At 38.5% G+C, this 24,769-nt stretch overlaps 1 protein-coding gene and 1 long non-coding RNA gene across 3 annotated transcripts in view; one reads left to right on the top strand and one right to left on the bottom strand.

Moving 5' to 3' along the window:
- Window positions 1-17,326, bottom strand: part of LOC128111186 (uncharacterized) — a 25,041-nt gene extending 7,715 nt beyond the window's left edge. The window contains exons 1-2 of one of the 2 annotated variants that reach the window (XR_008218515.1): window positions 8,454-17,326; window positions 6,234-6,400 (exon numbers count right to left, since the gene is read on the bottom strand). This is a non-coding gene — a long non-coding RNA (uncharacterized LOC128111186). The remainder of the gene's footprint in view (window positions 1-6,233; window positions 6,401-8,453) is intronic. The other variant, XR_008218516.1, reaches the window with a different exon arrangement.
- Ccdc196 (coiled-coil domain containing 196) overlaps window positions 17,323-24,769 on the top strand; it is a 22,760-nt gene continuing 15,313 nt past the window's right edge. The window contains exons 1-3 of the mRNA XM_052739523.1: window positions 17,323-22,252; window positions 23,461-23,557; window positions 24,247-24,297. Coding sequence (XP_052595483.1) covers window positions 22,017-22,252; window positions 23,461-23,557; window positions 24,247-24,297 — 384 coding nt within the window. The 5' untranslated portion in view covers window positions 17,323-22,016. The remainder of the gene's footprint in view (window positions 22,253-23,460; window positions 23,558-24,246; window positions 24,298-24,769) is intronic.

Genomic DNA, 24,769 nt, shown 5'->3' with positions numbered 1-24,769 from the left:
CAACTGCTGACAAAATGGACAGACAGGACATGAAACAAAGGACTACTGATTCTTGCCAAAACGAGTGTGGTTATGGCTTTATCAAAAGGCATCTTCTGAGGCCAGGACAATATGGCACCATCCCTGAAGTGGCCTTCGCAATTTGGAAAAGGTACAGTGCCCTTTTCTTCGAAGGCAGCTGAATAGGCAGTGGGCCGATGGCTTCTGATGTGCAATGGAACAGCAGCTGAAACAGTTATTCTTGAAGAGTAACTAAGCTCACGCCTCGCAATAGTAAACTGGCATTTGACAGAGGGATGTGGAGAAGAACGTAATAGGGTTCTCTTAAGTAGCATGCAGGTCACCTCTTCCCTCTATGACTCTTTCAAAACTGTGTTACCTCACTATCCCTCCATCTACTTAAGTCAAGGGTCTCACAATGGTTAAAGATTTCTGCAGGGCATTTAGCATGTTTTATTTGGCCATGTCATTGGGTTTGTAATAAGTAATGAGGTAGATATGACTCTTACCCAGGAACAAAAGCAACTGAGCACCTATTGAAATGTGTCTAGTTCATTTCACATACTTAAGCTAACGGCACAGGGTTCTCTGGATGTGTGACCCTTGCTCTTTCTTCAACATCTCATCCAAGTCATCTTCTCTACAAAAGTTTGAGGATCAATTCTCTGCATACTTTCTAGCCAGCTGCCAGCTGCATTAAAGACAAACACCTAGAATTTATGCAGGAGCTCACAGTTTCATGCAGGTTCCTAATAGAACTGTTGGCTGCAAATACAATTCAAGGGAGTGGTCTCATGGTGGCTATTTTACAAGGTGGCACTGAGGAAGAAAGAGGTATTTTGAGACTGGACTTTTCTGTGCTCCTAAATTGCCCGAGATGGGATGTGAATCCCCTTAAATGTAAAAATGCCTAGTATTAACTTATACTTCCCAGTGTCTCTGGAGTCAGTTTGTACCCTTATGTCTTACATACACACAGTGTCAAGATTTAGATAAACTTCCTGTGCATTATACATCATTGTGCCATTTCTCTTCCTCTCGTGTTTAAATTATTTAGACCATTGGACCGTGGGCAGAACTCACTTTTCTGTTGTCTTTTCCTTCATCACAGTACAATAATTGATGGCAGGATATCCCACCCTCACTGTCCTCCAATGCTATGACTCTCCCCAAAGGGCCAGTGTGATAATAATGACAGTCATCACACAAAAAGGCATGAATCTAACGGCTTAGATACCTTCAGTGAACTTACTACATAATACTCCAAGTACTTGCTAGCTGTGCCTCTTTGGACTCTCGGGTGAAGGGAGCTGATTGATATTCTTCTGAACTGCATCTTTTTGCTTACAGAATAATGGCAAAACTCCAGCATAATAATACTGGGCATTTCCATAATGCCCTTTTCACAGGCATTCATAGTGCTTTGCAAAATTTCTTATCCATTTTCTCAATATTAGATAAGGAAAGAGAGGAGATGATTGATTCTAGATGGGAAAGGAAGGATAGGAAAAGCTTGAATTAAAAAAAAAACCCTAATAATAATAAAATGTGAGGCAGAAAGCTTAACAAGGGACTCCTGACTCTGCACCTCATGTTCTTTCTACTATCCTCCTGATAGCAAAGCGTTTCCCCCTTTTTTCTTCTGCCTGCTCTTCACTGGTACCTAGTGAATACTGAAAAGCAAAGAGGGAACATTAAGATGGCCCTTAGAATTGAATGTGAGCAGGAGGAACACTTAGAAGTCAGGATTTATTTTTTAAAAAAAAGTTCCAAATAAGCCTATTTTAGAAAAGAAACCAATAGCAAGTCAAAAATTAGAGGAAAGTATGAAATTCTCACAAAACAAGCTGCTTCTTTGTGTACTCTAATGCTCTCATATACAAGGAATTGTGAGCTTGACAAAGGAACAGATTATGCTCAAATAGCCATGAAACAATCAGTGAAAATTATAATTCATTTAATAATTTCCTCAAAACAAACATACATCTGGCTGGAGTTACTAGGGATCATTCAGAGCTCTAAATTTGGGAGGGAAAAATACTTAAGAAGCAGGACTGGAGATGGTGGTATACAGAATTACTGAAGCTTGAGTCTGATTTTTTTTTTTAAGCCAGTGAAAAGAATTGGTGATGTAATAACAGCCCCAGGGACCTAAACTTTCCTCTCATATGTCTGAAGTGCAGGAAACACTGGAGAGAAAATGAGCCCATTAATAAATGACAAATGAGATAAAAAGGTATTTTTAAATAGTTGGGTTACTGAGCTGTTTTTTGTTTTTTAAAGAATAGATAGTTTAATAAGGAAGAAAAAAAAAGGTGAGGAGGGGATCTTAGGACAGAGAAGGAACAATACTTGTCAGCAGAATGCTGATAAATAGCAAGCAAGGGAATTCAGTCCTTGCAAAAGTAAGGATTTTCCAAATCAGCAGACTTGGGGGATGTGTCTTCCAACTGGTGATGTGAAGGAACTGAGTAATTGATATTCCGGACCACATTTTCTCTTGCTTCTTCATCCAGCCACGATGATCAAACCATATTATAAACCCCAGAAACAAATTTTACCTTGTTCAGATAACCTGCTTTGCACTCTCATTTCTAACACTTCCAGACAATCCTGTATGATTTGAACAAATATTAATTGTACTTAAGCATACAAAGAAAAGAGACATTAACATCTTTCCTAAATCTTCTCCTTCACCTTGGGCTCCTCAGCTCCAACTCAGGGTTCCACCTGCCCTTCCTCCTGATCTCTGCACTTATCTATAAGCATAAAACTAAATATGTTTTTCTTTAACATGAGGCTTACCTGCCTTTGTTCCTAAATTGAGAACATAGAAGTTAAATTTCCTTGTATTTGAGCAAGCTCCTAGAAGGCTAAACCTTTTATGAAAAAAGTATTAATGAGAATTTCAATTCAAAATAATTAATGGATGTGGTTAACATTTTGATTTACAAAAGGATGGCTATATCAACAAAACTATGTGCTGCTCCCCATTCTAATTCACCAGGTTGCTCTCCTGAAGCAATCAGTTGAATTATTTATATAGCTTATGCACTTTTAAAATACAAACATGTAAAGGCACAAAGCTCTGATTTTAAATGCCGTTTTAAAGTTTGTCCTTCTAATACGGACACTTTCTCTGGGTCATATGGTAGTTCTGGTTTTAACTTTTGAGAGATCACCAAACTGAGTCCCACAATGGCTGTATTAATTTTCACCCCCCACTAACAGTGAATGAGTTCCTTTCTCTCCACACCCTCTCCAACATTTGTTGTCAGATGTATTGATGCTAGGGATACTGAACATCTTTTCAAATGGTTATTAGCCATTTGTATTTCTTCTTTTAAAAACCATTTCTTCCATTCCATTTGCCCATTTATTGGTTGGCAGTTTTATTTCCTTGGTATTTAATTTCTGCATTTCTCGGTAAATTCTGAATACCAGCCCCTAGTCTGAAGTGTAGCTGATAAAGACTTTCTCTCATTTTGTGGGCTATCTGTGTGTTCTGATGACTGTTTCCTTTGCTGTACTGAAACTTAATTCTCATAGAGTCCTTGGGTATGTACCCAGAGAATGACATAACCTACTATAGAGATATTTGCACCCCCACACTTATTGCTGCTTTGCCAACTGCAGAGAATTGGAATCAACTGAGTTGTCCATCAACAGACGGATAATGAAAATGCAGTATATATAATGGAGTGCTGCTCATAGAAAGAATGCTGCTTTATATACAAAAAAATGAAGATAATTTTGCAAAAAAATGGATACATTTAGAATGTAAGTGAGGTAATACAATCAAAGATAGAAAAGAAATTGCATGTTCTCCCTTATATATGAAATCTAGCCAATAATATATGTATATAGCTAAGTAAATATATGTATGGGTATAGTATAATATGAAGAAAAGAGAACAAGAAGGGCTAAGATTAAAATGACGAGGAAGGACTGCATGCAGGCAGTGGATACAAGTTATGAGAGAAGAAATAAAGCTAATTGTTTTTCTGGCTATGATTCTGTCGTGAGCTTTTTGGTTTGGGTGATAGATATGTGCATAAAATATATTCAGTGTTGAAACTATAAAACTGAATGTGGCACTCCACGCCTGTTTTAACTGTAGAGTTCATTGAGTTGTAAAATCTTGGAATCTAGTTATTTTTGGTGTGTGGCATTTTTAATTATTTGCAAGGGCTTATTTTCTTTTCTTTTAGGGTTGTTTTTGAGACAGTGTCTGTGTAGCCTTGGCTGTCCTCAACTTGCTCTGTCGACCAGGCTGACCTTGACTCACAAAGGTCGGTCTACCTCGCCTCCTACTTGGATGTGCTCCTAGACGTGCTCCAATCACAGGTCTGCATCACCATGCCCTGCTTGCAAGTTTCTGTTTCTGGTTTTTTTTTTTTTTTGAGACAGGGTTTCTCTGTGTAGCTTTGCGCCTTTTCTTGGAACTCACCAGGCTGGCCTCGAACTCACAGAGATCCGCCTGGCTCTGCCTCCCGAGTGCTGGGATTAAAGGCGTGTGCCACCACCGCCCGGCTGTTTCTGTTTTTTATAATAAAGTGTAGAAAATTAAAAAAAAAAAACAACACCACTTTCTCTTAGGTAGTGTTCCATATCAGTACACAGAAGTCCTTACACTAGCTATTTAACTTGTCATTTTATAATGAATTCTTATAATTAATACAGTAAGTTTCCTATATTGGATATGTTGATTCCTTCCTGACTTTTGATTGTGACAGTGAATTACACTACTTATGGATTTGTAAAAGAAAAAAACAACAACAATCAGAATATACTTTTACTCAGGGTTAAATTTAAAGGGATAATTCATGGGAAGACATTTAGAACACTTGGGACATATTAGTTGTTTTCAGTACACGTTAGGTAAGTAAATGTGCTGTGGAATAATCCTTATGTACACTATGAATACATATTACTCTCATTGGTTAATAAAGAACTGACTGGCTGGCAGCCAGGCAGGAAGTATAGGTGGGACAGCCAGACTGAGAATTCTGGGAAGAAGGGTGGAGCCAGTAGAATAGCCACCCAGACACAGAGGGAGCAGGGAATGAACGTGCCATGCTAATAAAGGTACCGCCACATGGCAGTGTAAATAAGGAATATGGGTTAACTTAAAATGTAAGAGCTAGCTAGTAACAAGCCTGAACTATTGATTGAGCATTTATAATTAATATAAGCCTCAGTGTGTTTAATTAAGAGCAGCTGCGGGACAGGAAAACCACCTACATAAATGAATGAATGAAATGAGTGAACAAATCCGACAACAATATTTCAGTTTTGCTTCTTGTCTAATAGCTGTCTCCACCCACTGGAAGGAAAGTAGAGATCAGTCTTCGCTGTTGTGATTTCTTTGAAAGGTTTTGTTTCTGTTTTTGTATTTGTTTTTTGCAGAGATCAGGTTGGACCCGAAGGCCTCACCCATGCTAGACAAATGCTCTACCGCTGTTCTCTTCTCTAGTACAGAGGTCAGTCTTGTAGGCCTCCCTTCGGTGCTGCTAAATTCCCAGAGCTAGCACAGAGCCTATCTATTGTGAATGCTTAAATAATTTATTGATAAATGAATAAGGATTACCAAGCATCGTTCTTTCATCTGACTGTAATTTCAAAGCAAAGGAGCCAATTTTAAATGAAAATATAGCCTTCTTGCAAGTGATATTATTTGTAATTTGATCTGGAAAAAAGTACAAGACCATACCCAGACAACTGTGGGCCTCGGGCCCCTCAGCCCTTGCCTGCCCAAGATAATCCTGCTTGAAAGGAGACTGCACTGTCAGCTGCCTTGGATATCATTATAGACAGAAATCTTGAAAGTGGTTTTAATTACATTTAGACAGAAAGAATAAGGTATAACACCTACACAGTCCTGCCCCTTAGTCTGAGCTTCAGGGAAATTGCCTTAGTTGTCCTGCCCAAAGATGAGCCTGTTAAAGAGCCGAAATTTATGAATGAGTCACCATTTTCTAAAGCAGACTGAAGTGCAGTGAAGGTTTCTTTATAACAAACACTACATTCACTAGTATTAATTTCTTAGCTTGATGAGAAAAAATTAAGAGATATCTCAATACTACATACACCATGGGTATATGCATAGAATGTCATCTGTCCCAGGTAGTCAGTCAGAGAGAGAAAAACACTGACAGCCACTAGTCTAGACTAGGATTTTTAAGGTCATGTGAAAACAGTGTCCAGATTTCCAAAGCTGCATAACTACCTACCTGGGGCAACCAAGGTATTAAGTGTGGGGATCGTGCTGTAACTCAGATAATTTGGGTTAAGCCTCACTTCGCCCATTCTCATATTCAAAGACCCACAGCTGGGGAGTCACAAAGTAATCATTAGTACTCTCTTCATTCTTCATTCTTTTGGATTCTTGGTAGCAACTCTAAAAAGAAGAATGCACTCTGAATACAGAACATTAATGTTTCAGTCCTTTTCCCAGAACCGTCTCCAGAACAGCAGCTATTCCTGAAACACTCTTTTTTAACCTATTTGATTTTTTACAAGACGTGTGTGTGTGTGTGTGTGTGTGTGTGTGTGTGTGTGTGTGTGACATGGAGGCCAGAAGAGGGCATCAGATCTCTTGGAGATAGAGTCCTAAACATTTTGTAGGATACTCTTCTTGTTCCGTGGATGATGGGATCCAAACTCCCATCTTCATGATATGCGCAAGCACTCTAAACAGCTGAGCCATCTCTCCAGCCCCTTCTCAATTCCTAACACCTGCAAAACATTATCCCACAACCATCCAGGTCTCTCTTCTTCCCCCACCTCTATGATACCCACAGAGTCAGTCCATGTCAGTCAGTCCACTTTGTTTCATGGGGATGTGAAGAGGGAACATAGTTTTCGATTTTAATGCTAATTGAGACAGTTGTCCTTTGTCATCAGAATGTTTTCCAAGTGACTTGACTTGAAGAGTTTTGTTTTTAATTTCATATTATCTTTATAAATATGTGTTTCCATATTTTCTTTCTTTTACACTACACTTTTTTCTTTTCAATTTTAAGATACTTCATTTTAAAAACAATTTCACAATACTGAACTTGTGGCCCATTCTGCCATTATACAAGCCATAAATGCTCATTTAGTGATCATGGGGTTCCCTTTAGTAGCATGTTTGAAAAGCTTACTCACTGTACTTTCTACTTATACAATTAGCATGATTTGATTTTATAAGAACATTTTTTTTATTTTAAAGATTTACACATACTCATTAGAGAAACTTGATATTTTCAGAAAAAAAATGGAGGAATGACATACTTACTTTAAAAAAAATCTTGATTTTAATGCACTTTTCAGACTTCCAAAAACATACACAAATGGAGTCTAACATCTCATATTATTTTTTACTTGACATTGTATTTTTAGCATTTTCTCAAACATCCCTAAAATATTATTCTAATGGCTCCATTAAATGTCATTGCCTGGATACATCAAAATTAATTCATTTATCTCACAGTTCCTAGACTTTTAAGTTGTTTCCAATTTTCACAAATCTATAATTAATGCTCATTAATCTTTACAGCTATCAAACTTCTGTAAAATTAGTCACCAAGATTACAATTTCTAACATGAATACTCAGTGGGCTGGTAATATGGGTCAATTAGTAAAGTGCCTGCCTGCCAGGCAAGCAAGACGACCTGAGTTTGTATCTCCATCACTCACATGAAAAAGGCATGCTGAGTGGTGCCTGCCTATAACCCCAGCACTGGGAAGGCTGAGAGAAGCAGGTCCCTGGAGCTCTCTAGCCAGCAGTCCTGGCATCATTGAGTGCAGGATAGAGTGACAGACCCTGTCTGGACAAGTAAGGTGGAGAGCAACTGAGGAGATCTCCGACCTCCACATCCATGTGCCCCTGAATGTACTGATATACACATCCACATGAACATGTACACACTACAAACAACAAATACCACATATATGCAAAATAAATAATTTTAAAAGAAAACTTGCTTTTTTGGTGTGTGTGTGTGTGTGTGTGTGTGTGTGTGTGTGTGTGTGTGTACACATGGCCATACCCTTTTTATGTAGGTGTTGGAGAACTGAACTCAGAACCTCATGCTTGTGCAACAAGCACTTTTAACTGCCATAAAATCTCCCCATAAACATTTCTTTACATTTTGCAAATTGAACTGTCTCCTCAAATAGAAACATAGTAAATTATTTTATTCGTATTCTCCCACAGTTAACATATCAAAATTTTGCAACACATTTATTTTTAAGTTTTTTGATATGTAGTATATCACCTAATTACTTTCCAGAAATGTTCCAGTCTTAACTTTCACCAGCACTGGGAAGTTTTGACAAATTTTGAGTATTTTCAGTATCTGATCTTTGCTGGCACATGTGTCCAACTGTTTCAGACTTGAGTTGTCAGCCTTATATTGTCTCAGGGGTTCAGTCACTATTCTTTAAAGAATGCATTTCAACTCACAGTGCAATTTCTATCTTTCAAGACTGTCCAGTGATTTTTACTTGAGTAGAAGATCTCAGACTTGGGCTGACAATTCTTTGGCCGTTGGAGAAGGACTGTGGGCAGCTCATTCCCTCTGTGAGAGGATTCTTGATGCACTTGGGCAGTCAAAGCTCATTCTGATCATCTGGTTACTCATCAGGACTTACTGTGAATAATGATGATTAAAGGTTGTTGGCAGCTTGTGATCTCACGTTCACACTTCCCATATGTCAGCCTTCTTCAAGGGCTGCATCTTTGCTGAATAGACCAAATTTTGGAATATCTAATTAAACACAGATTATATGCATTATGAAACCTAAGCTGATACATTTATAGAAAATCATGCATCCCCAACTTACTATTTGAATTTGAGGCTAGATATGGCAAGCAATGAATTATTGTTATTATCACTGTTATATAAATTATATAGTGCTCTGTAGTACACTGGTACGTTCACTAAAATGGGAATAAAGAATCAAATTGTAATGGCTAATAGAATAGCTAAATATAGGCTGCTTGCCTAACATATGTGAGGCTCTGGATTCTAATCCACCACAAAAAGTTTTTGAAAATAAGAGTCAAATTGTAAACTTGACTCTGCTATTAATTAGTTACACATAATATTGGGTTCATTTTAAAATAATTTGAGACTTTATTTTGCTTCCCTTAAATTTACTAGTCTCTTTCATTTCTAAAATACTGTAACTTAAAATGTTTTGACATACTCATTACCCATTTGTTATTTGTAAATGCAGAATAGTCATGTATGAAATTTTCAAAAAAATTTTTTTTAATTTAAAAATCACTTTAAAGGATGATAGGGGACTGGTAAGATGGCCCAGCAGATAGAGGCACTGACTGTCGGCCTGATGACCTGAGTTTCCTTGCCAGGACTCTCATGGTAGAAGGGAGAGAACCAACTCCTACAAGTTGTCCTCTGATCTCCACGTGTGCAACAGCACATACACACCCATACACTTGTGCACACAAAATAATGACCCATGTGCATGCAGTGTCTGCTGAGGTCAGAAGATGGCTTTGGATTCCTGGAGTTACAGACCATGGTAAGCTGCTGTGTGGGTGCTGGGAACTTAACCCAGAGCCACTGGGAGAGCAGCTAGTGTCCATAATCATTGAGCCATCTCTCTAGCCCCTCACAGATGTGATTTTAAAAACAGTCATATATGGTGCTGATAAACGATTAACAACCTGTTCTCTGAGGAAACAAAACCAAACAAAAATTTGTACTTTTAGGCCAGTTCCATAACATAACAACTTCCAACATAGATCACGTAAAGCCCAAAGTTACCAACTTGAAGTCCCTGGATATGGAATTGTGGGGGGGTGTAATTATTTTACAAGTCAGTATGAGCCATCTCTGGCACAATGCGAGCCATGCAATTATATGGTATTACAGGTAGAATACATTTAACTACAAGTAAAAAGAAATTCAACTAGCCATTAATTAAACAATAGCATCTAGTTATGTCATAAGAAGTCTGGACCTAGTGGTTCAAAGGTTGTTTCAGAATCTCAAAGCTCCTTCATCTCAAGGTGTTTGGTTTCTTTGTGATTCTTTTGGCTTTCTATCTCATTGTTTCCAAATGGCTACTGTAGCTCCATGTTTTCTGTCTTTCTGGGACAGTATCCAAAGTAGGAAAGAAAGTAGAGAGTAAATGTATGTTCTCTTTAGGTTTCTTTCCTTTTTTTCTTTATTTTTTCCTTCTCTTTTTATTAGAGAGAAACACTCTTGCCCAGGAACACCAACGGTCTTCCCTTTGTGTTTCATTAGCCAGCATGGAATCAGACATACATCCTTAGACCTCTTCACCACTGGAAAAGAGAGCCTGAACTCAAACCAGCTGTAAGTCTAACTCTGGACTAGACAGTAAGAAAGTGAAATGAAGTAGCAAGGCTGTGCATTAATGACTGTTATACATGACACGTGAAAAGTTTTCAGCTGAAAAAAATGCTGATGCTTTCAAACTCTCCACTCCAATTTGATTTGTTGACCAGTGAGTCTGTGCAGTGAACAAGAGAAAAGAGCACATCTGTCTCTTAGGATCTCATACCCAAGAAAGGGTTCAGGGGAAACTTCTCAGCATAGCTATTAACATGCTTAATCTTTTAAAATGCCTCTGTTTCTAGGGCAGACTTTTTTATTTTATTATGTGTGTGAGCATTTTATCTGCATGCATGTCTGAGCACCATGTGTGTGGCTAGTGCTTGTGGAGGCCAGAAGAGGGCATCAGATCCCCTGGGACTGGAATGATAGACAATTATAAACTATTATGTAGGTGCTGGGACTCCAATCTGGGTTCTCTGCAAGAACAAGTGCTCTTAAGTACAGGCAGGACAGACATATTTTTAAATGTTTATCTATATTATAATTTCCAAAGAAATTTTAATTAACATAAACCCCTTAAATCAAGCTTTGTGACCATTTGGACACAGGAGTAAATAGTTCTTAATGAATTACAAAATTTAGAGTTTCTATTCTAATTCAGATCTTTTATTATCATGATATGCTACTATGAAATGTGCTTTAGTTTATTTATTAGTAAAAGCTGCTTAGTTTATAGATTAGGTTTATAATATACTTACCCATGCAGTAAAATTTCATTTACTTAAAATGTTTTGTAATTAATAAATAATGTTTTGATAGCTTTTAAAATAATATTTAAAGGTTGCTATAGTACACCTAAACTAAATTGTAAAGCAAGTATGAGTTAGTGTCTTAAACAAGATTGAATAATTGGTGTATGCATGTGCATGTGTGTAAAAAAGCAGTGTATACACCCAGAAGATTCTTGAATTTGTCATCAGAACTATAAAGTTGTTAAAAATAAAAGCTCTGCTCTGACATTGCTTCTATGTATATTCCTAATTATTATTTATAGTGCCTTAATTATTTATTTGAAAATACAAATGAAAACCTCCAGGAAAATGCTGATAATATAGAAGAAAGTCTTACTATGACAAATGTCAGCTTTCTTTTAGCATTTGATGTTGAAGCAATATAGAGGCACATAATTATCTATTTTTTTTAGAAAATTACAGATGGTTATTACTAAATTAAAAATAAAACTAGTAGCAAAAACCTCTAGACTATCCAATCATTTCTGTTGAAGTGGCATATGAACACGAAGACACAGCTAAAGCAAATTTAGAGAATTCTTTGCTCTGTTTCAACTATTGAACCTACATGTCATTTCATTCATGTAATGTGACTAGATTGCTGAATTTGAGATCTGTTATATATCTTTAAGACTTGACAAATGTTACATTTTATCTAATGCATGCTTAGTCTGAGGTCTCCTTGTAATGCCTAACAATGGATACTACTATGCTTTGAATCTGCAATGCCCCCCATGGGCTTATGGCACTTACTCCCCAGCTTGGGCACTATTTTGAAAACTGTGGAGCTTTTCAATAGTGGAGTCTGGGTGGAAAAAGGAGATCACTTTCTCTGTCTTCTGTTTGCTGCCCTGTGAACCACTGCCACTCACCTCTATGAGCTGATCCATTCTGCAATGATCTCCCTTTCCATGATAGGCTGAAAACTCTGTGAAACCAGGAGCCAAATTCAACTTTCCCTCCTTTGAATCATCCTGGCATGTATTCTGATCACAAGAATGAAAAGTGGCTAATACAGGTATCTAAAGTATATGTTGCTTTGAGTTTGGTTGGGTTTGGTTTGGAAGGGTTACCTACCATTCACTTGACACATTGAGTCTAAATCTATCAAACTGAGAAATGATAGCAAGTCGGTATTCCTATCTACATGTAAATGCTTCTTTTGAAAATGATTTCAGTGCAAAAAGAAAATCTTGGTACAGGAAAAATAAAACCTAATGTCATTGAATTGACTTTCCCAAATATGCAGGCTACAAGTCAAATGTAGCCCTCAAAGAAACAGTTGGTTCATACAGCACTTAAAAGTCAGACATCTGCTGGGCGGTAGTGGCCTGCTGGAAGCCTTGCTCCAGACGGGTTCAATGACCTGGGATGGATGTGTGAAGCTGGCACCATAATGAAATTGTGACCACCTGTTGTTCAAATAAGTAGCCCTGGATAGCCTGGGCTGTTTTTAGTTATGCAGTTTCAGTGGTTTGCATGAACTGTTTTACAATCAGCTTTGCTTCAAGTTTCTAAAAATGGTTACGATAATTACCAGTTTGTTCCTTGCCTCTTTCGTTTTCTGTCCCCCAGCTCTCCCACCACTAGCCATTACCTTTTAGATCTATAACTCTACTGTTGGAAGCATAAGCCGTCTTGCAAGCTAAGAAAGGAAGTTTTCCAACTAGGCATACCCACAGGTAGAACAGTGTGCCCAGTTGGCAGCATTTGCAGTTTCAGTGTCATGCAGGGTGAGAGAGAGTTTTGTCTCTTGTGGTTAATATTTACATCTAGTAGCGTCTGGGTTCTCACAATGAAATCACCAGCCAAAGCTGGATCAATTCATTCTACATTCTGTACTACTTTATCTCCTCTGGGGATATACCAGGTTTTTTCCTTTTATCCTATAAGCAATATAACTTGGAAACTTACTCTTAATAGCTGGCATTGTTTATCCCTTGCTCTCATGTTCTTCTCCCTTAACTTCTTGGGGGGTATTGGCACAGTTACTAGAAATGAGGAAACTGTGAGTTTCTATGATTCTACTTCATTCCTTGTTCCTAGACTGTTCCCATTAACTCTTGATACCATCTATTTAATAACAATTCTCAAAGACACTTGTGATTAAACTCATTCTTTCCAGAACAGTTATGCAAATACATAATATTAAACTTCATGACCTACTGTGATTCATTCAGGCTGGCAGTATGACTAGCATGGTGCAAACAAGAAGATCAGGTAGCACACATGCTCCTGGGGTCATGCCCAGAATCATACAGCAAACTGTCCATAGGTCTTTGCCAAGTGGAGCAGGGTCTCCAGGACTTTGCCACAAGGAGAGCCGTTTGTGCTCTTCTCAGGCCTTGTTCCCCAAAGAAGTCACATGGCTCCCACCAGTGGCCCACACCTTCAATCCCAGCACTTGGGGAGGCAGAGTCAGGTGGATCTCTGAGTTTGAGGCCAGCCTGGTTTACAGAGTTCCAGGACAGTCAAGGCTATATAGAGCCTTGTTTAAACCCTGTTTAAAAAAAAAAAAAAACCAAGAACAAAACAAAACAAAAAGTCAGGAGGTCACACAAAACATCTAGACTTCTATCTTCTCTTGAAAATGAGTAAGTATCAACAGGACTGAGTCGTATTTTCAGTGGAACTGAAGCTCCATCCTCATAGCACACTGTAGACAAGGCCTCTGCTGTCTTACAGTGTTACCTCACATCCTACCTTCTCACATATAACGTGTTTAACCTGTATGTGGGTATGGAGCTGTTTCACTTATAAGGACATTCTCATTGAAGAGCAAGTGAGAGTCTTCACCCCTTTCCCTTGCCAAGCCTTGCTCCTAAAGTGCCCTACTGACTATGAGGAGCATCCTTCTCGTATTAACAAAAGGAGACTCCCATCCTTTGCAGGACCCCGATCTAAACCTGACAAATCCTAAGAACAATTTTTTTTGTCTCATTTTTCTGTATAAACTTAAAGCTAGGCAAGTCTATTCTTAAAAAACAAATGCAAGATGTGGGGGAAGAGAGTAATCAGAACACATTATATACATGGATGAAATTGTCAAAGAATAAATAATAAAAACTGTAGGACAAATAAATGGTTCTTGAGTTCCTTTCTAGCCTTTATCTTTTACAAAAAAAAATTGTTGTCAAGGGTTCTTAAAAGATTTTAAGTGTAACTATCTTAGTTACCATCCTTTTAAGAATCCTCTAGATTTTCTTTCAGGTGAATTCTGTGTACCTATAAACTCTTCTGACTGACTCAACTACTCCATCTTGAGAGATTCCACTTTCTTTTTCCACTTGCTACTTACTACAGTTGTACAGTTCCTTGATGGGGCTGAAGTCTGGGCACTTAACTTCCATTTCTTCTGAATGCATTTGATCTCTTACTTCCCTCATCCTGACTGTGTTCCTGAAATCCCAATATGCCTTTCAGTGGGGTGCCCCAAAATATTATACTGAAGTTCATCAGTCCAGCCTTCTAGAAGCAAGGTTTCTTTATAGGCACATATGAGTAAACCAACACCACTACCACCACCACACCACCAACAACAACAAAAAAACAAAACAAAACAAAACCAAACAAAAGAAACTTTTGGTCTAATCTATGTATCCACATATTTAAAAATATACACAGAGGTAAACTTATTTTTCTCTATACTTACTTACAAAGGATCAGGTGGTTTATAAAAATATGAAAAAACTAATTTAAGAAACTAATTAAAAAAAATCAAGACCAAGAAATTAGGTCCTAAGCAGGAGTTAGGGCTGAAATATTCAAAGTTGCCTCTGAGCTCCCTACTGAAACAGAAGGAAATAAAAACAAATGTGGCCCACTAATCTGTCCAGTTTTCCCCACCCAACAAAAACATTCCTTCACTTATTCAGAAAGAAAGGTGTGATGCGTGGCCGTCTATGGGGGGGGGGGGGGGCTTACTGAAGTCATGTTGCTTTTCTGCTGATTCATTGTGATTGAAGAAGAAAATTTGAGGCAGTTTTTCCTGAAGATAGGTCCACAGGATTCATGTCAGAATCACCAGGGAACATTTGTTAGAGCCACACAGTCAACAGTGAAAATCTCTGGGGCCTGAGCCTGAAAACGCGCTGCTTTCACAAGTTCCCCCAGGGTATTCTTAAATCCCATCAGAGACAGAGGACTTCTGCCCTAGAGCAGTGGTCTCCAAGACGTTTTGCTTATGTACTACAGAAAATTTGGGGGGAAAGTAGGTAGTAGGTACCTTGTCACGTGTTTTTAAGTTGACACCTAAAATGTTTGATTTTAGGGCTGGCAAGATGTCTCTATAAGAAAAAGCTTTTGCCACCAAAACCTGACAACTGAGATCAATTCCTGGAACACCCCTAAGGGTGGGTGGGGAGAACTGATTCCACGAAGTTGTTCTCTGACCTCCACATACACTCTGTGGCATATTACCCCAACCATACACTGATAACAAAATAAATACTACATGTTTCCACTCTAATTTTAAATAGGTACAAAAATACAATTTCTGGAATGTTACAACACTGATTATTTTCAAATAGATCTGTCTTTTCTTTTTTTGAGACAGGGTCTTACTATGTAGTTCTGGTTGGCCTAGAACTACGTAGACCAGGGTTGTCTCAAACTCACAGACAAATAAATCTCTCTCATAATCACTTATATTTAATGAATCTTCTACACTCATATCTGACAACACCTAAATAAAATACTCTCATCCAGCAGTCAAAAACTGTCAAAATCAGACTGTTTCCAGCTCTAAAATACTCCGTACAGTGGTTTCTCAAGCTCGCCCCAGTAGCTCCCATGTTACAAGCGGCATTGTACTCCATTTTTAGTCTCAAGCATATCAGACTGAGAAAAGGGTATAACACACTCACCTGGACCCATAAAGAGGGTGAGTCTCCACCAACCCAATGTGATGTGTGCATTGAGGGACCAACAGGCAGAGGACTCCCAACTGTTCCAGAGGCTTCAGCTCAGTCCTCACGGCTGATACAGCCTACTTGCCCCATTTATCTGTCTGGATCCAGGTTTGTACAGTGACCCTATGGTCTCCACGGTCCCACTCTTAGGTAGCTCTGCTGGATCCTCAGGCTGCTCAACTCTGGCCGAGCGATCAGCCCTTTAACAGGGCTTGTTGACTTATTTAACCATCGGTAGTGAGTCTCTCCCCATCTGTATCAACCTGCTCCTCTTTACAGGAAGGCCTCCTCTCTGGCCCTTTTGCAGCCATCCTTTGGCTTACATTTCCAGATACAGAGAAGTGCATTTTCTGGGCAACATGCAATGTGTGATCTGAGAGTTGACATTGAAAGTCAAGACTGGAATCAAAGGATTGTGTATTCCTTGACTAACTACTGAGGGAAACCGAGACTACTTGGCAAACTTCAGCCAAGGAAACGGAAGGTGCCTGTGAATTTATTATTATTCAATCAGTTCTGACACTGTAGAAAGACACAAGTCGATTTGTCTGTTTGTGACACAGCATGTTTGTGACAAAAGTTCTGTCTGTTTCAAAAACAGTTTCTAAGTAAATTCTATTTCTAAGCAATTCTATTAAATACGACAGCATCCCCCACCTCCCCTGGTTGGTCCATGAGTTCATACTTACTCCTTGAATGAGACAGCCTTTCAGAATCAATTCCATTCATATTGTTTTTATTAATGTAACCCTCACTGGGGGGAAAAAAACCTTGTTTATATAAATAAGTAAGTGGGGATAAGGTATTTATTATAGCTGTGTCTTTCAAATGTTTGAAACTCCTTCTGAATTATAAGCCATAATTCAAATAGTAATTCATTATCAAGATTTAACTCTAATAAACCTAAGCTGGTAATTCAAATTAGATAGCCCTTCTATTTGCTGAAAGCAGAGAAGTGGAACCAGACTTCCTGGTCACTAATGGTCCTTTACTCCTATTAGCCTCAACGCCAACATTTTGAATTGTAAGTTTTGAATGCCTTTAAGAATTTATACACTCTCAGACTAGGCCCTCTGCATACCAGAGACAGTTGTGTAGCTTGGTCTGTTTGAGGGGCCCCTGGCAGTGTGACCAGAATCTATCCCTGGTGCATGAGCTGGCTTTCTGGAGCCCATTACTTATGGTCGGACACCTTGCTCACCTTGAGGCAGGGGGAAGGGGCTTGGTCCTGAATATACCAGGCTTTGCTGTCCCCCCATGGGAGAACTTACTCTTTTGGAGGAGGGGTGGGTGGAGGGGGGTTTTGTGGGGGTGGGGAGAGTGAGAGGAGGGATGAGAGTGGGATCTGTTGTTGGTATGTGAAATGAATAAAATTTTTTTAAATAAAAAAACTAAAAAAATTTATACACTCTCAAAACAAGTCACTGAAATAAGATTCAAGATGGTTACAATGCATTCCATTCTTTAAGTGAGCAAAATACACTTGGAAAGGGAGGTGGGAACGAGACTAAGAAGCACTCTCAGGCGCATCCATATTAGTGGGGAATTCTTGTGGAAACTGAGGGTCCAGAAAAAGATTCTCTAAAAAATATCCTTTTCTTCTCTGTTTTTCTTTCTTCTTTTGTGTGTGTTGCAGGAAGGGGGGTTGTGAGTGTACGCATCTGTGCACTGGAGGTCAGGGGAAGGTGTCTAGTGTCCTGCTCTATTATTCTTTGCCTTATTCCCTTCAGACAGGATCTCTCAATGAACCTGGAAATGTCTGGAAACCAGCAAGCACCATCAATCCTCTTGTCTCCACATCTTACAGTGTTGGGGTTACAGGTATACACATGGCCATGTTTGCATGGGTTCTGGGATTTGAACTCAGTTCATCATGTGGAGCCATTTCCCAGACCTTGCTTATACTTTTCTTGAAAAGTCTTTGTGAAATTCATACAGCTGTTTAAAGACCATTATACCAAGAATCTGGAAATGTTAAGACAAAGTATTACTTTAAAAAAAACAACCGAAAACTCTCAAGAGTAACAGAAATTTATCTCAACTGCCTCAAGTGGTTGTATTCTTTTTAAATGTAGGTACAGACTAGGTTGGGACAACTATAAAAAAAGCTAAGCAAGGGGTTGGGGGAACTGAAGAGCTAGCTTAGTGGTTAAGAGTGCAAACTGTTCTTTCAGAAAACCCAAGTTCAGATCCCAACATCCAAGTCAGGCAGCTTATCACCACCTGTAACTCTAGCTCCAAGGGATCCAATGCCCTCTTCTGGCCTCTTCGGGTATCACACTCATGTGCATATACTCACACATACACATACAGTTAAAAATAAAAATGAGAGTGTGGTGGTGCATTTAATTCCAGCAGTTGGGAGGCTGATATAGGTGGTTCTCTGTGAGTTCAAGGTCAGTCAAGGTCTACTTATTGAGCTCCAGGCCAGCCAAGACTACACAATGAGACCCTGTCTCAAAACAAAACAAAAACCCCAATAAATTATTTAAAAAAAAAAAGAGTTAAGGGGAAGGAGTCAACAAAATGATTATAACAAACAACATAGAAATGTAATTCCCTCCCACTCTTCCTCTCTCCCTCTTCCTTTCCCCCTAATCTCTGGCATTAATATGAAAATAATTGCCTCTACTTTTGGAGACCTGACTTAATTAGACTAATTTGACTTTCCGCTGGCAAAACTAACACTAAAATGGTTCAGAGTTCTCTAATTATAGAGCAGTCACGCTTTTTCTTAACAGATACTAAAACCAAACGCTCTAACATTGGATGAGGTCATTGTGAATAACCTGTTGTAAGGCCTATTTCGAGATATCACATGAATTTCAGTGATTATGCAGTGAAAGGAAGCAAAAGATACAAAGTTACTGCAGAAGACATTATGACTGTTACTATGATTATCTAACTGGTGATGAATCTCCACAAGTTATTTCATAAGATGGACATCCACTGACCCAAACCTCTATTCTTCTACCCCTCACTCTTCAATCTCAACTCCTTTCTTGTTTGTTCTCTCTCGTTATCATTTTTTGTATCTTGAACACCCCAAAGACTTAGGCAAACTTTTGTTTTTTGTTTTTTGTTTTTGTTTTTCGAGACAGGGTTTCTCTGTGAAGCTTTGGAGCCTGTCCTGGAACTTGCTCTGTAGCCCAGGCTGGCCTTGAACTCACACAGAGATCCACCTGGCTCTGCCTCCTGAGTGCTGGGATTAAAGATGTGCACCACCACTGCCCAGCCTTAGGCAAACCTTTTGATGGACACTCTCACCAACATTCTCAAACCCTTCTTCCTTGAATTTCTGCTTATTGGTTCTGCCAGGTTCCAGGCAAGAATCCACCATGTTTTTCTCAATTGTAGCTTTCAGTTTGCCAGTTACTGATAGGAGAAAGTGTATAACTACTGATTCATAGCACGACAGATCTTCAGCTTCCAAAGTCAATTTGACCTTTAGCACTATAAAGCGGTATTTTGTACTTTTGCCTGGATGGCTTTCTTTTCCCACTGCTCAGGTGCAATTCCAAATCTCATGGCATCACTCTTCCAGGGGTTTCTCAACAAACATTTCCAATCAGCAGATGACCTAGTTTTCTACTTCAAGAAAAATTACTTCAAGTTCCTCCACCTTTAATGATCATCTAAAATGTCACCCTCCTTTCTTCCTGTAGTAGATTCTGATACAGAACATCAACTAACTCCCCGTCAATACTACTTGGCTTCTGGTTTGGAGGATTGCTTCTTGTGAAAAGCTTTTCACTGTAATATCCACACACATCATTACAAGGCAAAGATACTCCTTGAAATTCATACTCCAGGTTGAAGACATGGACATCAGAATGTTAGGAAATAAACATTGCTGATTGGCTGTAGAAAAAACTACATCAGAATAGCAAGTGTTCTTCCTCTTGGAATCATTCACAAGCAAGGGCAGAGAGGAAGGTGAGTTGGGATGCAGCCTGCCCATTAAATGTTTTAATATTCTATCATAGTTCTGCCTGCCAAATGTCACAACATGAAATTTAAAGAGGCTATGCTTCAGTGAGCAATGCCATTTTTGTCCTTTACTATTTGCTACCACCTGCCACATATGTAGTCTAAGATGCTATTAATAATAACTAGTCCACCCACCACCTCTTTTTAACAGTGAACATTTTACTCACCTTCATTCAATTGAATTTTTTGTGGCTAGTCCTAGGACAACCAACATGAATTAACATGCTGTGGCTTTTCTAATTTAATATCATATTTCTGTCATACACAACCTTCAAGTGACACGTGAAAACTTTAGCAAAAGTATTTGTAAAAATTGTCTTAAAAGAAGCTTTGATGTAGAGGTAAGTAGGGAAGGCTTGTATCCTATCTAACCTAGGGCAGATCTATATTTTGTGGGACTCTGATCATATATAATTTGAGAGAAGTCTCTATTTCCAAAAATGGTTGGAAGTTTTCAATTCAGAAAAGGGTTCAGAGACTTTGGAAGAGATCTTGAAAGTGAAAGGCTCTTGTGATTAAGCTTCACACATATCAGCTTTAAAAAAAAAATCTGGTCACTTAATTGGGGCATTAAGCAAACCCAAACTGAAGAAAATCTCACTAACTGTGAATGAACATGTGACATGAGCCAGGCATGTTATATATTTCAAGCTCACAAGTTGATCAGGTCAATATTTCATTCTTTTATAAAAATGGAAACCTCATCAGGCTCAGAGAGTTTGGAAACTTGCTCACAGGCAGCCCACTGCTCACAGTGAAACTGAGACCCAAACTAAGTTCTTGTAATTTTTTTCAATGCAATAGTTTGCCTTTCAAATTTCCCTAATGATAAAGGACTTAAATTACTTTGGAGAAAACTCATAGAAAAAGGCTGGAAGTGGTCAGTTGGTATTTGAAATGGCCTGTCTTAAGTCACATCTGATATTGCCTAAAAATGAATCCATGAAACTTTTTTCAAAGGGCACATTTAAAAATGTATAATCCTTTGGACGATCTTCTACTTCCTAAAAAACATAGATAAGAAAGTCGATCTTAAGAATCAAAAGATATGTGATTCTAATGCAAGTTGAATAACAGAGTCAGAGTCAATCTGTGGAGGTGAGTCCAGGAAGTATAGCCTTCCAGAACACAATCTGACTGGGGAAGACCCCTGACAGTGTGGATCTTTCCAAACTATATCCTCTCCCTATATGCCCAATATTCCTTCCCCTTGACATTAGATCAAAGTTTTGTTTTGCATTGGCTTGGGCTAGTTTTGAAGGACAGTCTTGCTACATAGCCCAAGGCTGCCTTGAACTTCCAATCCTTTTTGCCTCTTCCTCTCTAGTGCTGGGATTATAGATGTGACTCACCACATTCAGCTGACATAATGGAGTTTTAAAGATTGGGGGGGGGAATGACAATGGTTCATCTATTACTCCATTACACTCATAGTGTGGGCCAGTTTAACCTCTGTCCATTTTTAAATGTTGGTTGGAAGTATCTTTTCCTTCGCCAAACTCCTCGAAATAAGTGCTGTTGTCTTTTTATTTTTTCCTCACTCACAGAATCCAGCATTTTGAGCAGCAGGCTTTCCACAGAGGTTCGTTACCATGGTGTTGACGACTTCTTTTTGATAAGTCACTATTTTCTAATCCAACAGTGTTTTATAATGCAGGTACGATGGCTGTGATTCAATCCTATTCATTCAAAGATTTCCAAATAACACTTGGGGAATTTGCCTAAACCTAAGACAAGAAATAATCTTGTAGTTCAGTATTTTCAGTCATCAAGCAGCTACTGATGCTACTCACAGCTCTGCTTATTTTGTGGTCTTGGTGCCATTGTGACCTCAAGCTGTAGCTCAAATCAGTCCAATGCAACAGGAGCTTCAAGAACAGCAGCACAAAATGATGTCTTAACTGGTCGGGAAAAGAAGGCACATATTTTCAAGAATTTCCCTTCAAGATGACAAGTGGTACAAACTCTTCAGAACCTTGCTTGTCCTCAAAAAAGTGAGTCTTTGATGTCAAATGGCAGCTACCTAGGAGGGGGAAAGGGTCTTTACTTACCCAAGCTAAAGACAGATTATTGTATCTCTTCCCACAGGAATCCTAGAATGGATGACAACTACTTGAAAGAATTGAATGAAGACTTAAAGTTAAGGAAGCAGGAACTTCTAGAGATGCTAAAACCTCTAGAAGATAAGAACACTCTCTTACTCCAGAAGCTAATGGCTAACTTGGAGGAAAAACAAAGAAGGTATGGCTCCCTACTCAGTATCCTAAAGAGAGAAAGGCTGGAGAAAGCAACCACCATAGATTAGTAATAAAATAAAATAGTTAAAAATAAACAAATCACTGATTTGTTTGTTTTTTTCTCTAAAATGTGTCTTTCATTTCTAGTAGAATATAAAAGAATTATCACTACAAAAAGCAGGGTACATAGGAATCCTTTATTTTTTAAAATAAGTATGATTTTCTTCATCTTATGAAGCTACAGTTACTCTTCCTATGCCCACCCAAGAAACAGGTAAATACCTTTAATCATATAAGTCCATCATTGTTATGCTGATCACTGATATATTTTTGCTTATTTATGTTGGTAGAATTATTTTAGGAGAAACACTTGCTCTTCTATACTAAGCAGAAGAGTGATGATTCTTTCTGAGCCTGGGAACTCTCTGGGTTGGGGAGACATTCCTAGGCATCTGAGAATTGAAATCTTTGTTAGAACAGTCATTGTTCTTAGGAACTACTAAGTCTCTGTTTCCTTTTTGGTCATAGAAAATGCCACTTCAGTTGATCTGTCTTCTCTCTATACCCTTATCCCAAGCCCATAAGGAACTCAGACTTCAGGAGAACAAAAACCAGCAAGAGGTGGTCAAACATCAGCTGTTAGCAAACCAGCAATATAGATTTCTCTTGGGGCAAGAGAGCATGTTACACAGGGCATTCTACTCAGGTCCAGAGAGAAAAAAAGACAACAAAAATATAAATTAATGATTGCCTTTAAACAGTATCCTTCTAATAGTCAGACTTGATACTGAATCCGAGCTGGTAGAAGGAAGTGGATCTATCCTATCTGTGAGACAGGGAATAGTTCTGAAACTAATTTGAAAGATGTCATGGTTTCCAATTTCTTCTATACAGAGGCCAAAACACTCCTTCACTCAAGTCATACACTAAAACATTCTTTTCAGAGTGGAAAGTACTTTCAGTGGTTGTTAGAGACCTTTGTTTTGATATTAAAGAGCACAGAATTCACTACTGATCACATACCTAGACCTAATGTTAATTAGGAATGGAATCATGCTAGTGACAGAGACTTTCAATGTTCAAGACTTCTCTAATTCCTGGGATTTGAGCCCCCAATGAACCTCCATGAAGACTACTTCCTGACTGATTGCAGATATTAACTTTATGTTTTAAAGGGCATGTAAACTTTATGATTTCTCTCTTTTCTTCTAGTCTGCAGATCATGAGGCAAATCATGGCAGGGAAAGGATGTGATGAATCTTCAGTCATGGAGCTTATTAAGGAAGCAGAGGAGATGAAACAGAACCTGGTGAGATGTTGTTAGTAGATACAGGGCATGGCTTCTTGAACCGCTGTTGACACATACAGAAATAACAGATGCTCATCTCTAGCCTCTGATGCTTCAACAATGTGTATCTCTTTGATCTAGGAAATCCAAGGTGATACTAAGGAAATCAGGCTGGATCTTGGAAAGAGCAGGGGTTAGCTAGAAAGATTCTACTTTTTTTGACCTAAAAAAAAGTTTCATTTAATGGTTAATGGATATAAGCATATTAACTTTTAAGGATTAGAAATACCTATCAAATTAAAAGAAAAAAATTTGTTTTGAAAGTCTCAGATCTTTTTGAAGTCAATATGTAAAGGATCTTTAAAAATTAGAAGTTAATGCTCTAAATCCTCAAGGGACTGTCATATACAAGCACCTTAAATGTTAAGAATTTATTTCTGATACATCTCACAACCACCAAAAAAAGTTATTTCTTGAAATAACTTTTTAACCATCACCATCATCATCATCATCATCATCATCATCATCATCATCAAAAATCATCTTTTATGTTTCTGTACGAAATGCTAGGTCCATTTATTATCTTCCTTTGTGGTTTATTGTGTCCACAAATCCCCTTCCTACCATTAGTTAGACAGCTGTTTTTTTTCTAACTTGATTTAACTGTCGGACAAACACATCTGTTTGTTTGGTTCTTCTTCTTCTAATAGGAAAAGAAAAACAAGATGCTCCGGAAGGAAATGGAGATGCTATGGAACAAGGTGTGCCTCTAAGGATCTCTCAAAAGTATTGTCCTACAGATAATGCAAAGAGCCCCTCATCCTCAGTGTTTCAGGTCTCTTCCTCCAGTCCCGCTCCATTTGCATAACAAAGTGATCTTTAAAAAACACTGGAAGTGTTTCAGTCACCCGATGAAAACCCTTGACAGGCCACCCTCCTGTGACTTAATTGGTCTGTACCCACCTTTCCAGCCTCCCCTCTTAAAAATCCTCCCCCCCTCTTCTCTTCCTTTCTTAACTGTGACATATATATTTTATTAAAACATTTTCACATTTCAAATTGTTCACAATGGCTAAGAACAGAGGCTTCAGAGTCAGAACAATTCGGTTTTAACTCTAGCTCCATGTACTTCCCCAGCTATACAACAATTAACAGGTGGCTTAGCCTTTCAAAGTCTCCATTTCATCAATGATAAAATGGAAACAAAAACAGTCCCCAGAGTTGGGAAGATCA

The sequence above is a fragment of the Peromyscus californicus genome, unplaced genomic scaffold (assembly GCF_007827085.1).
Source record: "Peromyscus californicus insignis strain IS unplaced genomic scaffold, ASM782708v3 Scaffold_15__1_contigs__length_86483966, whole genome shotgun sequence".
Classification (NCBI taxonomy): Eukaryota; Metazoa; Chordata; class Mammalia; order Rodentia; family Cricetidae; genus Peromyscus; species Peromyscus californicus.
The sequence above is the reverse complement of the archived record's forward strand: the minus strand, read 5'-3'. Positions and strand labels throughout refer to the sequence as shown.